The sequence below is a fragment of the Muscardinus avellanarius genome (genome assembly GCF_963383645.1).
Source record: "Muscardinus avellanarius genome assembly, chromosome: 8".
Taxonomy (NCBI): Eukaryota; Metazoa; Chordata; class Mammalia; order Rodentia; family Gliridae; genus Muscardinus; species Muscardinus avellanarius.
The window spans coordinates 112,336,511-112,351,388 of NC_137794.1; the positions used below are offsets into that span (position 1 = coordinate 112,336,511).

At 38.4% G+C, this 14,878-nt stretch overlaps 1 protein-coding gene across 1 annotated transcript in view; it reads right to left on the minus strand.

Moving 5' to 3' along the window:
- Nucleotides 1-14,878, minus strand: part of PRKN (parkin RBR E3 ubiquitin protein ligase) — a gene marked incomplete at both ends in the record, with an annotated part of 1,062,452 nt that overhangs the window by 673,462 nt on the left and 374,112 nt on the right. The window contains one exon of the mRNA XM_080700162.1: nt 13,330-13,413. Coding sequence (XP_080556288.1) covers nt 13,330-13,413 — 84 coding nt within the window. The remainder of the gene's footprint in view (nt 1-13,329; nt 13,414-14,878) is intronic.

Sequence of the window (14,878 nt, forward strand, 5' to 3'; positions counted from 1 at the left end):
CAGGCCTCCTTCTCCTGCCCCATTACTCTCACATCTTCCGTCCTTCTCACTCCATTAGTCTCCTGTGGCTCTGCACCAAGGCTATCTCAGTGACCTCCGGGGCCTAATCCCCGACACTTCCATTTAGCTCTAATCTACCACTCCAATGGAAACATCCAGAGATGTTTACAGTGCTATTTAATCTTTCTTTGTCTCCATTCTCAGAAGTCCATGTATAAATCAATTTTGAAGTTATCATTTTTTATACCTATTTCCATCTTTTCTGGTACATCAATACATCTTCTTCCCTGATCTAAAACCAATAGTGAAAACACACATTTTTCTGATTAATCGTGATAAATCGCTCTGTCCTTTTCTCATCTTCTCAGGCCCTTGTCTAAGGTGTAATGGGACTTTGAATACATCCTCTTACTGACATACAGAGTTTGAGATAATCTTATGACAAAAATAAAAACTAGGCATTATACACATATACAAGATTGTCAATATCATTCTCAATATCTTGCATGGGGAAGAAGGAGTGAGGTGGGATGCTGAAGGAACCTCAACAATTGATTTGTGCTCCTATGTTCACTCTGAACCTGATTCTGAAGTATAATTACAATGAACTAGTAAAAGTATATTGAAAAAAAAGTTTAAAAAATCTCTGGGATTACTGAATGTTTTTAAGAATTCTCTTTTTTTTGTAAAATGTCATATCTTTATATATTTTTATTTGTGCACTGCAGTCATAAAAGGTTGCATTGAGTGTATAAGATGGTAGACACTGTGGTGATATGCATGATTTTACCCCTACTCTATACAAAATAAGATGTAAACTATAAAACAGAGAATCACAAATCATCAAGCATAAAAATCTAGTCACATGGACTTGGATTTTTCTGGAGTGGGGATTCAAGAATTATTTTTAATATTAATGAAATGTAGTATGAAAGTACACATTGCTTGAAAGATGGTATCGTAATGGAAGCCAAGTTGTGAGTGCTGATTAGCTCCTGTGAACAGAGCCCAGCCCTACATGTACCAGCCCTGGGACCTGATCTCCTCTCCCTGAAGGTTAACTTTTTTATATCAGGAGATTTTAACAATTCCACAGAGAAAATGGCTGTTGACTTAATTTTTCACCAAGTTTTAAAAGAGCTCAGATAAAAATGGAGTTATTTCACACAAAAAGAAACCCGAATTAAATTCAGTCTAGCCTTACAACCCTCAAGTACCCTTAGGTTCTTAAAACTGCCATGATTTCTATAGCACTCTTAAAGATTGACACTTTTTTTTTCATGGTAGACTATACATTTTAATATATCAAAAACTTACCTACCTTCTAACTTTAACCTTAACAATTCAAAAAAAGAATAAGAAACTTTTTCTTATAAAGTACGTAAAACTTGGTTTAGAAATAAGCTGTCCTTGGGTCTTAATACTTGATGGGTTTTTGAAAAATGCTCTAAGAAGTTTCTAGTTTGTCACCCAAATTGCATGTCAGAAAACAGAGAACATTTTGTCACACTTAGACACCATTCAATCATAATCTGAGTTTGACTTCAAAGTCTTCACAATTCAATTTTATTTAGAATTAAGAAAATATGACTGGAGAGAAGAGTGTAAGGACAGGGCGAACATTTGTCTCCAGACAAACCACAGGGTGGAACGAAAGGGCAGTGAGCAGGTATGCTCCTCTCTTGCCTCTGTTTCCTTCTCCAGTCTCCACATGCAGGCACCCAGCTACCCTGTGACATGTGTGGGGCCTCAGGAAGCCACTGTGCTGGCACTGTTTAAACATATATGTGCCAGTGTTGGCCGCCATTCATGGGAGTGAGCCTGGGCAATTCATGAATATGGGTCGTCCACTGCATGATAGAGACTGTTGTTTGTGATAATCTCAGAGGTCCTTGCTAACCTGAGATTTTTCCTTAAAAACAAAACCAAACCAGGAATGGTGGTGTATGCCTAGAACCCCAGTACTTGGGAGGCTTAGGCAAGGGTCACAGGTTCGAGGACAGCCTTAGCAACTTAGCAGAACTCTCAGCAACCTAGAGAGAGCCTCTAAAAAAACAAAACCAACTGAAGATGTAGCTCAGAGGTAGAATGCCCCTGGGTTCAATCCCCAGTATCCCCAAACAAAACAAAATCACCCTGTCATTATTCTTAGACACTGAAAAAAACAAGATCATAGAGTCTCCTCAGGAAAGTATCTTGAGAAATCCTCAGTCTCATTTTGTGAGAGTCTAATGAAGTCTGCAACAACAATGGAAATAGCCGCAGAAGCACAGATCCCGTAGAGGATGGTAATCTGATCAAACTAAAGCATTAATAAGAAACTTTTTGGACATAAAATATGCAAATGACTTATAAATCAAAATTGTTTAGTATTAGGGGACTCTTATCTACTATTCATTTTGTCTTAGCCAGCATCTCCCAAGAAGATGAAATCGGAGATACAGACTATGAATATTAACTTTTCTTCAAACTAACGTTCCAGCTGACATATCCGGAGCCCAACAGGGGAAAAGGCAAGAGATAAATTGCACGTTCAGTAAGATGAAAATTCTCCATTTGTTATTCCGAGCTTAATAATTATGTTATTTATTATAGTTTAGGGGATAGTTTTAAGTGTCTGATTTCATTTGACATAAATCTTAGAGCTATTTTAAGAGGTCCTACTTGACTGTTTCTGATAAAAAGTTTCAGTGTAAAAATATTTAACTCATATCAAAATCAAATAATCAAAAACATAATATCAGGTAATTTTAATATAGTATTTTGGGTAAATCTAAAAAGTATAAACATAAAATATATGCTACAGGCTGTTTAATAGTGAAACCAACATTCCTTAATAAAAATTTTTAAAATGCCCCTGGTCATTTATTACATTAAAGTGATGATTTAAGTTTTCATTTTTCAACAGAAAGAAGCTTCCCTATCTTAAAGCCTCAGGTGTAATGGGAGAGGCATGTTCTCATGGCTGTGAGATGCCTCATTACCACAGAGCACCACCCAAGCCTATCTTGGCAGGGGGGTGTTAGATGGTGGGCTCCTCATTCATGGATTAGAGTTATGGATTAGAACTCAGAAATAATGCTCAGACACTAGGACTTTTGGATTTCCCTGGACCTAGGTGTGCACGTAAGGTAAGGTATATGCCTCCATATCTATGCACACTTAGACACCATCTCAATTGTTCAAGGGGTCATAGGTAAAATACAAAGTGAAGGCATACACAGAAGCTTAAATTCCTATGCCTAATTCATGATGGAATTAATTTCAATAATGGAGGAAATCTTAATTGATTTCCCCCCCTTGGGAATCCCCGGCATGTACCATTTGAGCTGACTAGAATTTCTCCTATAAAGAGACATGATACCTTTCCGAACCCATGTGTGCTCCTTCCTAAAATAGCAGTGATTAGTGTAGGCCGGCCTGAGTTCAGTCTTCTCTCTCTAAAGTGTAGTGAGGGTCAAGTTTATATTTGTACCTTACAAACCAAGGTTAAATTTTTTTGCTTTAAGGTGAACTAGTTAGACTGTCTTTAAGTATATAAATATTAATTAAGAATAGATTAAGGATTTTGCTCTTTTGAATTTTAAGTATGTGGATATTTAATCTCAGTGATAGAAGTTAAAGTTTTATGAGGACATAGTATACAGTGTCCAAAATACTGTCAAAATTAATAATATCCTGCAAGTTTAAGTATGATAAATTACTTTTAAATATATATTGTCTCATCTTAGGAAACAAATACCACAAAATCACTTTGGACAAATCAGTAGTCATGATTTATATTTACCTACATTGGGTAGATGCAATCCAGAAAAAAAGAAACAATTTTAGGGGCAAGGGTGAAGAAAATAAATGTCTTCCTTTGAGCACTTAACTTCTGCTAGCCCCTGCCAAAGTTACTTAAAAGTGTGCAAAACACCTTCAGTTCCTTTATTTGACACACATTTTATTTCTTTAGTCTTCATTAGATATGGGTGAGAAAATAATTCAATATTATCATTTATCCTACAATATATTTAAATAATTTAATCTATCTCATAAAATGTTTATGTTTCTAAATTATCTGTTTAAGTATGAATTTAGCTACATACTGTAATATATGATAGGTGTGTTTTCATTGTTGTCTGGTTTTGTCTATGATTTGAGTTTCTTTATTGATTCATAGACTCAAATTTCTATGTAGAAATTTCCATATTTCTGTTAGTGATATTTAAATTCTTTCATTTTTTAAAACAAATTCAAGTGTTTACATGGTTCACGTGTGCTCTAAAGGGAGGGGGTGGTGTCCTCCAGTGGGCACCAGCCCCTGATGTCACAGCTTCATTGGCATGAAAGTTTGGCACATCCTTCCTGAGTTTGTATTGCAGGGTCTCAGAATTAGTGCTTTCATGGTGGTAGATTTTGCAACAAAGTTGTTAATTCTGACAATGCTTCCTTGATGTATTTTTGAGTCCAAGCCACTAAGATCATACAATGTTTAAAGTGTCATATCTTCATAAATCGTTGAACCTTTGATCAAGATCTACCGAGCCTCATTTCTAGTGATTCTTTTGACCTAAAAATCTAAAAATAATATGTTCTCGAGATGGTGTCAGCCCTGTTCTTTAGTTAATGCTTATGTGGAAGATCATTCTCTCTTCTTTTGCTTTCTCTGTTTCTGTTCTTGTGTTTCAGGTACGTCTTTTATAACCTGCACAAAGCTGAGCTTCCTGCACTTAATTCAGTCTGGGATCCTTGTCTTCTCAGCTGTGGCTGGTACATTCACATTATTTACATTTCATCCAGTTGCTGCTGGTGCGGGTTTGGATGCAGTTTGAGTTCTGCTGTTTCTGTGAGAGCAACTTATTTGTAGCACTTTTCTATAGTTTATTCTCCTTTTTCTTACCCTCCCCCACTATCTTTTCCTTTTACTAATTTGAAATTTTTTTGTTTTATTTCATCCCTGAATGGTTATCCTTGGTGTCTTAAATGCATCTTGAATTTAAAGGGTAAATGTTTAATGTGAGCAATGACTACACTGAATGATCATTTGGATGGAGGCAGAAGAGATGACCCGTGACCCTGGAGAACTTGGTTACATGCCTCTCCCTGGAGAAGAGGGGGCGCCCCACAAGGCCTAGGGCATTTACTGTGCAGTCTACTGGAGAACTTTGCCCTCTGTTCTCTCTGGGATATGAAGCTTTCAACCCACATGGCCATCCAGCTGGGGCATTACCATGGAGACTGGGTGCTGGTCAGCAAGAACTGGAATCCAACCAAAGCAAGACAAGCATTCCAAAAGCCCTTATTAGCTTCCAGGAACTTCACACAGAAGAGTCCCCTGTGTCAGGATGTGAAGAGCTCTACAGCAGAGAAGAGCCTTGCAAATGCTGCGATGACAAGACAGGCTTCCTTCAAAACCCCTCCCCAGGGGGCTCCAGAAAGTTCCAAGAGAAGACATGTCTTTCTAGTGCAGGGAGGCTATGGAGCCCAAGCTCTCTTCTCATCAGAAGGAAATCTCACATGGGGAAGGACATGGAGTGGGGCCAGGGAGGGAAGCTCCTGCTCCTTCAACACTAGAAGACTCACATCTAAAAGAGGCCTTGAGAAGGCAGCTGTGTGGGAAATCTCCATCAGCCACTGATAGAGCCTGGCTTGTCACCCCAGGTTTACACAGAGACAGTGTGGGAGCAGTAGACATTGAAAATCTCTGCTGTTGCTTGTGCTTTGTTGTCACAGAAGCTGCCAGGCTGATGGGCCCAAGAACACAGCCCTGGAGGGACATAGGCTGCCATGAGCTAGAGTCTGCCTCAGAGGAAGGTCTCAGGGCAGCAAATGTGTCCTGTCTCAGGCCAACTGGGGTCACACCAGAGAGGTGAACAGGCCTTTGAGGAAAGCCTACACTGGTAGTCAACTGGTCAACCCCAGACACCCAAGCACCATATCCCCAGGGTGGCCCACGAGAGCCAAGGCTGTATGAAGCCTCTGGGGCATCTTGTCCTTTCTAAGGTTCCTGGGACCAAAGAGAGCTGTCACTGTCCCAGCCTGAGGATGTACAGCAGCCATTGCCTTGACCAAGGAAGGTGACCCACTGCCTCTCATGCACTTCCTGGAGGGAACCAAGACTGTCCTATGGAATGTGGGGTGCCCCCTTTGCATTGTCTGTGACCAAATCAGACATGGAGCTGACCCATTCTTCCAAGAGGACCTTACAGGCATCTCCTGGAAACTCTTGGGCAAGGTGTCCTTGCTTTATGGATTCTGTGTATATGCGACAGCTATGATGGCTTCCACCAGCCCAGGAGTCATCTTTCCCTGAAGCCAATGGCTTATGTGGGCTTTGGGCCAGTAAAAAGGCTATTATTATCACATTTCATCTTGGGGACTCACTGGGCTAAACTGCCAGTAGAAATGGGTTCTTGCCTGCAGATGATGAGGCGGGTCTCAGTGCTAGTGGGTTGTGCCTTGGGCACCGGGGAATGCAGGGACCACTGTACTGTCTGGGCTCCACTGCATGGCTGTCAGAGCATCTATGGGACCTGGAAGGACTCTGTGCAAGGAACCTGCTCTGGGATTCAGAGTTAATTCTGAGCCCAGACCTCACCAGGGCAAGAGGAAGTTGTTTGTAACCCAAGGATGGTCTGGAAGGACCAGGCAGTAGCTGCCTCACCCTCCAGGGAGTCTGTACGTGCCCAAGTGTGTGAAGGGAAGGTATCTCCTTGGGCCTGGCTAGATGTCCACAGCTGTGAGGCTCCAGAAGAAAGCTGGATAGTGTCTGGGAATAAAGATTCTGGCTGGGAGATAGGAGCCAGCGTGGGAGGTTGGCAGAGCCCTGCCCAGCCCCGGATCCTTTTAGGTGTTCGGGTTTAAACATTTTTATGCAAAATATCTTAGTATTATAAATGTGGCCCTAATTTTCCCCCTAGCTTTAATAGACTATCATTGACATTAAATAAATCCATATACATATATGTATATATATATATATATATATATATATATATATTTACATGTATGTGTGTGTAAAACATTGATACACTACCACAACCAGGCAGCCAACATCACACTAAAGATACTGAAGAATTTTTATTACCCCAAGAGATCTGCTGGGCCCTGTGGTCCCTTCTTCATACTCCTACTTTCCTCCACCCCTCAGGGCATCTACCAGTTTCCCACCACTGTAGACTGCCTGCATTCTCCAGAATTCCTGTTAGTGGAGGCACAGTGTCCACCTCGCTCCTTGGGTCTCTTGCCCTAAGCGTGCTTATTTTGAGATGCTCTCATGATGTGTGGTGTGCTCTCAGTTCAGTCCTTTCTCCTGCTGAGGCCGATTCCCTTGCATGGACACAACAGTCTTTTTAAGCATTCACCTCTTGTTGGGCAGGTGAATTGTTTCCACTTTTCCTGGTTACAAATAAAGCCACTAGGGACATTTCCATGCCAAAATATATTTAAAAAGCAGCATCTTTGCTTTTTTGATGAAAAAGACCATGATTCTGGATCCTTTAACTTTATGCTCCATGCTTATATGCCATAGTGTCCAGTGGCCATTTTAGCTGTATAAATATTCCTATAAGTTAACTTCTTATCATCTATTAACATATTTTATTTAGTTTTATTTTCATTTTTCTCAGATTTCAGGCCCTTCTGAGGATTTCTTGCTTCCCTTCTAAAATGTGTCATTAAAAATGAAGAAAAGTATAGATGGAGGAAAATTTCTTGAGATTCTGTTTGCCTGAAAATACCTTTTCTATCATTTGACTTTTGTTCTTGAATTTTTCTTATACAACTTAGCTTAACATTTCTTTCAACATTTTGAAAACACCACCTCCTTGTCATTAGTCTTCAGTGTTGATGCCGATTACCTGTTCAACTATCCTTCCTGTATAGGTAATGAGTTTATGCACTCTTTGTTGAGCTGTCGTTCCTATGTAGCTTATAGTCTATTAACTATCCAGTGAACTGTCATTCCTTTGTAGGTAGAGTCTTTGTCATTCTAGCTGTTTCCAGAATCTTCCATCTGACTTTGATATTATAAGTATCAGTGTGGTTTATTTACATGTGGCTTCCCTTTTATTTATTGGAATTTATGACTTAGGAATTTATTGGAATTCTCATCTTAAAATATGGAAAGGTCTAAATCATTATCTCTTTAAATAATATGCCATCCTCTCTATTCTTTTTCTTTTGGAAGTAAAATATTTTAAACTTCTTCCTTCCATGTTTTTAGCTTTTTATCTTCATTGTGTGTGTGTGTGGGGGGGGGCACCAGGGAATGAACTCAGTGGCATTTAACCTCTTAACTAAACCTCCAGCCAGATTTTATTTCTAATTTGGAAATAGTGTCTCACTAAGTTGAGGAGGGCCTCACTAAGTTGTCAAGGCTGGCTTCAAACATGCGCTCCTCCTGTCTCAGCCTCCCAAGTACTGGGACTGCAAGCGTGGACACCACACGTGGCTCTGTCCATGGTTTTAAACTTCTTTTTGTATATTCTAAATATTCTTTTTTTCTGCCCGCATTTTCGCAAATTTTCAGGTCAAATTTTGAATTTAAGTTGTAATTTCTTCTTTCCTTTATGTTTTATTTATTGCTTAGGCTATTTAGTATATTTTGCAATAGTTATTTTAATTTTAAATTCTAGAATCTCATGTGTGTGTATATGTGTGTGTGTATGTGTATGCATGTACATGTGTGTGAGAGAGATCTGAATGGATATTTCTAGTAGATGCTTTTAATCATTTGCTATATATACTTTTAAAAACCACATTAAGCATACTATTTATCTTCTCTTAGAAATTTCAATTTCTATACTCTTCAATTTCTATATATTTATCTTCTCTTCTCTTCAATATCAATTTCTATATATTTATCTTCTCTTAGAAATTTCAATTTCTATACTCTTCCCAGGTTTCGGTCTTGCTTGTCCTCATTCATGGTGGCTTATTTCCATAAATATTTTATCATTTTTGATTCTTACTTCATGCTCCATGAAATGTCATCTGAAGAACTTATTTGAAGTCTCATTTGAACATACCAGTCTTCCGAAAGGATTTAGACTAATCTCAGCCTATTCTCTGGTACTGACATCTCATGACTATGTTCAACAATGTTGTACACGTAAGACTTCAGGCACCACACAGAAAAGTGAATATTTGCCCAAACTCAGCCAAATTGGGTTTGTTCTTCCACATTCTTAGTGGTAACGAATTTTCCTTTACCTTGAGTCAGAACAAAGCAGACCAGGACTCCTCCCACTTTTCTCTCCACCGAGGCCCCGTGTTATGAGTTGCGGCTGTGTGTAGGATGCTGCGGTTTCTCTTCCACCTTCGACAGGCCCTAAACTCCAATGCATGCTGGTTTAGTGAACAACTCTTACCCCTAGCAGCTGGCCAGTAGTTGTCCCAAGGTGACAGCTGGCTTCAGCTCACAGATTTCCTTTCTGGAGTCCAGCTCTCTCTTAAGTTTTGAATATGAAGGTTTTCCTATTGGGTTTTCAACACAGCTATTTTTTTTTTAAATACACATTTTATGATTAAATCCAGTATTTTCTCTGTGGTGTGAACTTCAAAGATTTTTGGGATATCAGTTGACCATGCTGTCAGAAATAGAGTTGCAACATAACTTAATTTATATTAACTTATGAGTTAATATAACTCAGGAATATAATATAATAATTTATAATATAATGAAGGAAAGTTAAATATTCAATAAGCAAAAGACATAATTTTCAACACTACTTAGCACAGTTTTCCACTTTTGACTGCTTCCAAGATAAAACCTTAAAGAAGCAGAATTGTCTACTCTGCTATGAATAAATCCTGCCAATTACCATCTAGGAATCTGAGAGGCAGTCAGTCAACTACTGAAGTAGATGTTCAAAGGAACTCACATTACTATAAAAATGATGTGGATACCAGGATATACTGATGATGGATGGTCATTTGTGTCTATAAAATTATGTGTAATTAGAGCTACATATTATATATACTATAATGCATACATATTATATTTGTGTGCATGAATATATAATATACATTTCATTATGCTTCTGAATTTTTCCCTATAGGTATAGATATCTTGATTTTATCCCAGTAGGAAACTTGCAAGTTTGTATTATGCTTTGATATCTGTGAATGACATACAAGTCATTATTTTTCTTCAGGATTTTTTTCTTCAGGCTTCACATTAATAAGAATCTGTTTCTGGTCCCTAGCCTCAGTTTGATGGGGGAATGTGTGTTCGCCTGCTGCTTGCTACTATCTTGCAATCATTTCACAGATTGGCAAGAGATAGCACATCTAATGATTCTAGCTCAAACACTGTACCTGTTGCTGTTGACAGACTTTGCTCCTTAGAGAAGATATGAACTGCCAGCTGGCTGTGACAGTTTGTGAACTAACACTGACATTTGTGTTGGCACTCTAACAGTATTTACAGTTCAGGAAATATGTGCAGTCAGATTATAATGGACCCAAGGATTTTTGAGGTAAAGAGTATAACAATATCTAAATAATAAACATGACAAAAACAATAAAATTGTTTTAAAATAACTTCAGCTCTTAGGGTATCTTTCAAAAAGTATCTATTCTAAGTGAATGTATGGCACATACTTGCAAAGAAAAGAAGGGTACAAAGGATAGAAGGTGGTAATTCAGTCTTCTGACTGGCTATCCATATTACAGTTTCTAATTGTCTAGAAAAGTGCCAAAGTGAGACTGGAAGAAGTAAGGGAGAAAATACTCTTTGAACAATGTAAAACATAAAATATTACAAATTGGGGAAATATTATTTTATTTTTGCTATTTTTCTTTTGTGAGGCTCTGAACTGGCTCGTTTCTTGGGTTCTTCATTATCTCCCTGAAGATCACTTTGCAAGGAGTCTAAATTGGCACATGTCAACATAGCCACCTGTGATACTGTGAAATATGTATTTGGTCTTTGTCCCCATCCTGGTTTCCTGGCATATAACTTCTAAAATCCTTGGAATCATCAAATTAATACTTTTCATTATTCTAATGAATGCACTGGTGGCTGGGGCCCTGAGGTAGCTTCAGGATGGGGGATGGATGCTGTTTACACAGCGACCCAGGCAGGATTAGGGGATTGGGATTTTCAGCACCCTCAACATTCAAGTGGGAGAGAAGGGCTAGAGGTTAAGTTATGCAATGGCCAATGATTTAATAATTCATGCCTATGTAATGAAGCCTCCATAATGGGACAGCACAGGGTTTGGAGAGGTTTTGGATAGCTGAAGGGTGGCATCCCCAAGGAGGATATGGAAGCTCTGCCCTTCTTCCTTCCTGTCTTGCAATAGGCATCTCATCAGCTGTATGCCCTGTAATATACTTTATAACAAATCAGCAAATAGTAAGTGTTTTTCTGAGTTGAATTTGAGCTATTCTGCAAATTAAGAACTTCCTCTTTCCCCACATCCTCGCCAGCATTTTTTGTTATTTGACTTCTTTATGTTTGCTACTCTGATTGGGGTTAGATGGAATCTCAACTTAGTTTTGATTTGCATCTCCCTGATGGCTAATTATGTTGGACATTTTTTCATGTATCAATTGGCCATTTGTATTTCTTTTTTTGTGAAGTATCTATTCAATTTAGTTGACCATTTCTTGATTTGGTTATTTGTTTTGCTAGTGTAGAGTCTTTTGAGCTCTTTGTATATTCTGGATATTCGCCCCCTATCAGAGTGGTGGCTGGTAAAGATCTTCTCCCATTCTGTAGGCTTCCTCTTTAGGTTCTTCATGGCTTCTGGCTTCCTTTGATGAGAAGAAACTCTTTAGTTTTATGTCATCTCATTTGTTAATTCTTGTTTTAATTTCCTGTGCTTTGGAGGTCTTGTGAAAAAGTTACTGCCTCTGCCTGTATGTTGGAGTGTTGAGCCTATGCCCTCCTCTAACTTCACAGTCTCTAGTCTAAGTCTTTGATCCATCTTGAGTTGATTCCTGTGCATGGTGAGAGGTAAGAATCAGTTCCATCTTTCTACAAATGGATAGCCAGTTCTCCCAGCACCATTTGCTGCAGAGGCTTTCTTTTCTTCAGCATAAGAGCTTGGCCCCTTTGTCAAAGATCAAATGACTATAAGTATGTAGATTTGTTTCTGTATCTTCTATTCTTTCTGTTCCATTGGTCAGTGTGCCTGTCGTTCTCCCAATACCATGCTGATTTAACTCCTTGTTCGGTAGTATAATTTAAAGTCAGGGATTGTGATGCCTCCCTGCATGGTTCTTATAAATGGTGAAAAACTGCAAGAATTTCCTCTAAATTCAGGAACAAGACAAGGATGTCCACTATCACCTCTCCTTTTCAGTATAGTCCTCAAAACTCTTGCCACAGCAATAAGAAAAGAGAAAGATAGCAAAGGAATTCAAATAGGAAAAGAGGAATTAAAATTATTCTTGTTTGCAGATGACATGATCCTTTATATAGAAGACCCAAAGAACTCAACCAAAAGACTACTGGAGCTGATTAACCAATTCAGCAAAGTCGCAGGATACAAAATCAACCTAAATAAATAAGTTGCTTCTCTATATGCCAACAATTAATCCATAATGAAAGAAATAAGGAAAAGTATTCCATTCACAATAACCTCAAAGCAAATAAAATACCTAGGAATAAACCTACCCAAAGATAGAAAAGACCTCTACAATGAAAACTATAAAACATTAAAGAAAGAAATTGAAGACGACCTTGGAAGATGAAAATATCTCCCTTGCTCATGGATAGGCAGAATAAATATAATCAAAATGGCCATTCTGCCAAAAGTGATCTACAGATTCAATGCAATTCCTATCAAGATACCAACGACACTCTTCATAGACCTAAAAAATAAATCAGTCATAAATTTTATATGGAGAAAAGAAATGACCCAGAATAGCTAATTTGGGGGCAATTTTGAGGACAGAGCCCTCGGCCTATGGGATGTGATGCTGCGTCTAGATAGTCACTTGTCAGGATAGGAGTGACTTAGAGAACCCAATTGTTTGCCTCTGCTGCATAACTGATTGCTTGCTAGTGGGGAGAAGTCCACATACCTTCTGAAATTACAGAAATCTGTGCTGATGGTGCGAGGGTAGAAGAAAAGTTGTTTGGTTTGGTTTTACTTATACATCACCAAAAGCAGTTAAGTGACTAGGAAGGTAACACGGAAAAATGAGACAGGGAGAAATTTTGGTGAGTGTTATTAACATATTTGAGTATTACACCATGTCTTGTGAATATTATTAAATGGAAGAAAGCCCAATTAGCATTTTGGCCTTTATTCCAATTTCTTAGTTAATGCTGAAGATGCTATCATTTTTTTTTTTATTTAGGAAGAGTATATTTGACCAGGTACTTACCGCTCTGGTCCCAGGGCAGCCAGGAGATTGACACTGACCACTCATCCGGTTTGGAATTAAGACGTCGTCCCAGCAAGATGGACCCTTTGAGAAAACAAAAACAATATACCTTTGGTGCACAAACTATAATACACAAGTACTCCAAAATAAAATCTTTCCATCGATATTATTGATGGTAATGAAACAGATACATAGTCTAGTGCTCATCAGGGTGTGCTCCATATGCCTGTAGGTTCTCTCCAATTGCTTTCAGAGGATCCACTAGGTCACCCTGCCTTCATAAATACACTGATTTTATTTTCAATTTGGCTCCAGAAATGTTCATTTTCCACTCTTGCACTCCCTCTAGGGCTCTGTTTAAAATATTGCCTTATTAGGAAGTCCATCCTTGGACCAAACCAATCCTGTAGAGCCATCTGGTCTACTAACTTTTCTCTGCTTCATAGCAGTTCTCGCTCCCCGGTGAGTGGTGCAGCCAGAGTGAGGATTGTTTGTGCCCCACTGAAGGTGGGTTCCTCAAGGGCAGACTTGTCCTTGCCATTTACTACAGAATCCCAGCCGCAGGAGAGGCCTTGATGGCACTGAACATGTTCAACAAAGAAAGTAATCAAAGAAATAAAAGCTCAAAAACAGCAAGATGCTAGTAAGTAAAAGGGAACACTTAAAATGAAATATCAGTGTCAATTAATACATTACTTTTGGAAAGTAACCCAGTAATATGTATAAGAAGTCTTTAACTCCATTTATAAGGCTTTGCCTACATCTAGATTAATCTATGCCAAACAAAAATATTAAGAACAGATAGAGCTTATATTTTTGCTTTGTTTTGAAGTTTGTACTAAGAAGCTGAAAATGGCCTCAATCATGAAAGATATTTGTTAAAATAAAGAATGAAACCAAATAACCAAACGAATGCACCTGTATCTATGTCAAAGATGCACAACTCACCCGTTGCCAAACTATGAAAACAGCCAAGATGTCCATCAACAGATAAATGGATTACAAAACTATGGGATATGTACACAATGGAATTTTACTCAGCCATAAATAAGAACAAAATTACATCATTTACAGGGAAATGGATGAAACTAGAGAACATTATACTAAGTGAGATTAGTCAGTCACAAAAGTAAAAGATTAGATACTCTCCCTACTACGTGGAAGCTAAAGGAGAAAGAGTCATAAGAGGAACTCTTGACAAAGAAGGAAAAACCACAGATTATAAAATAAAGTATCCTAACTGATGGGATGAAAGGGGGGAAGAGGGAAATTCCCTAAAGTACATGATATACATTTACAAAGATATCAAAGTCAATCACTAAGCCAAACATGAAAAGAAGGGTGGGGGAAGGGGATGGGTGGAATTGGGGAAGGGCTAAATGAGTGATGTGTGCATGTGTGCCTCCACCATCTTGTACCCCCCTAAGATGTATAGCTAACTACAAATAAATCAATTAGAAAGACATTAAAACAGAAAATAAGCATTCACAGCTAAATCAAATAATATATAACAACTACAGTTTATTGTCCTTATTCACTAACCATATAC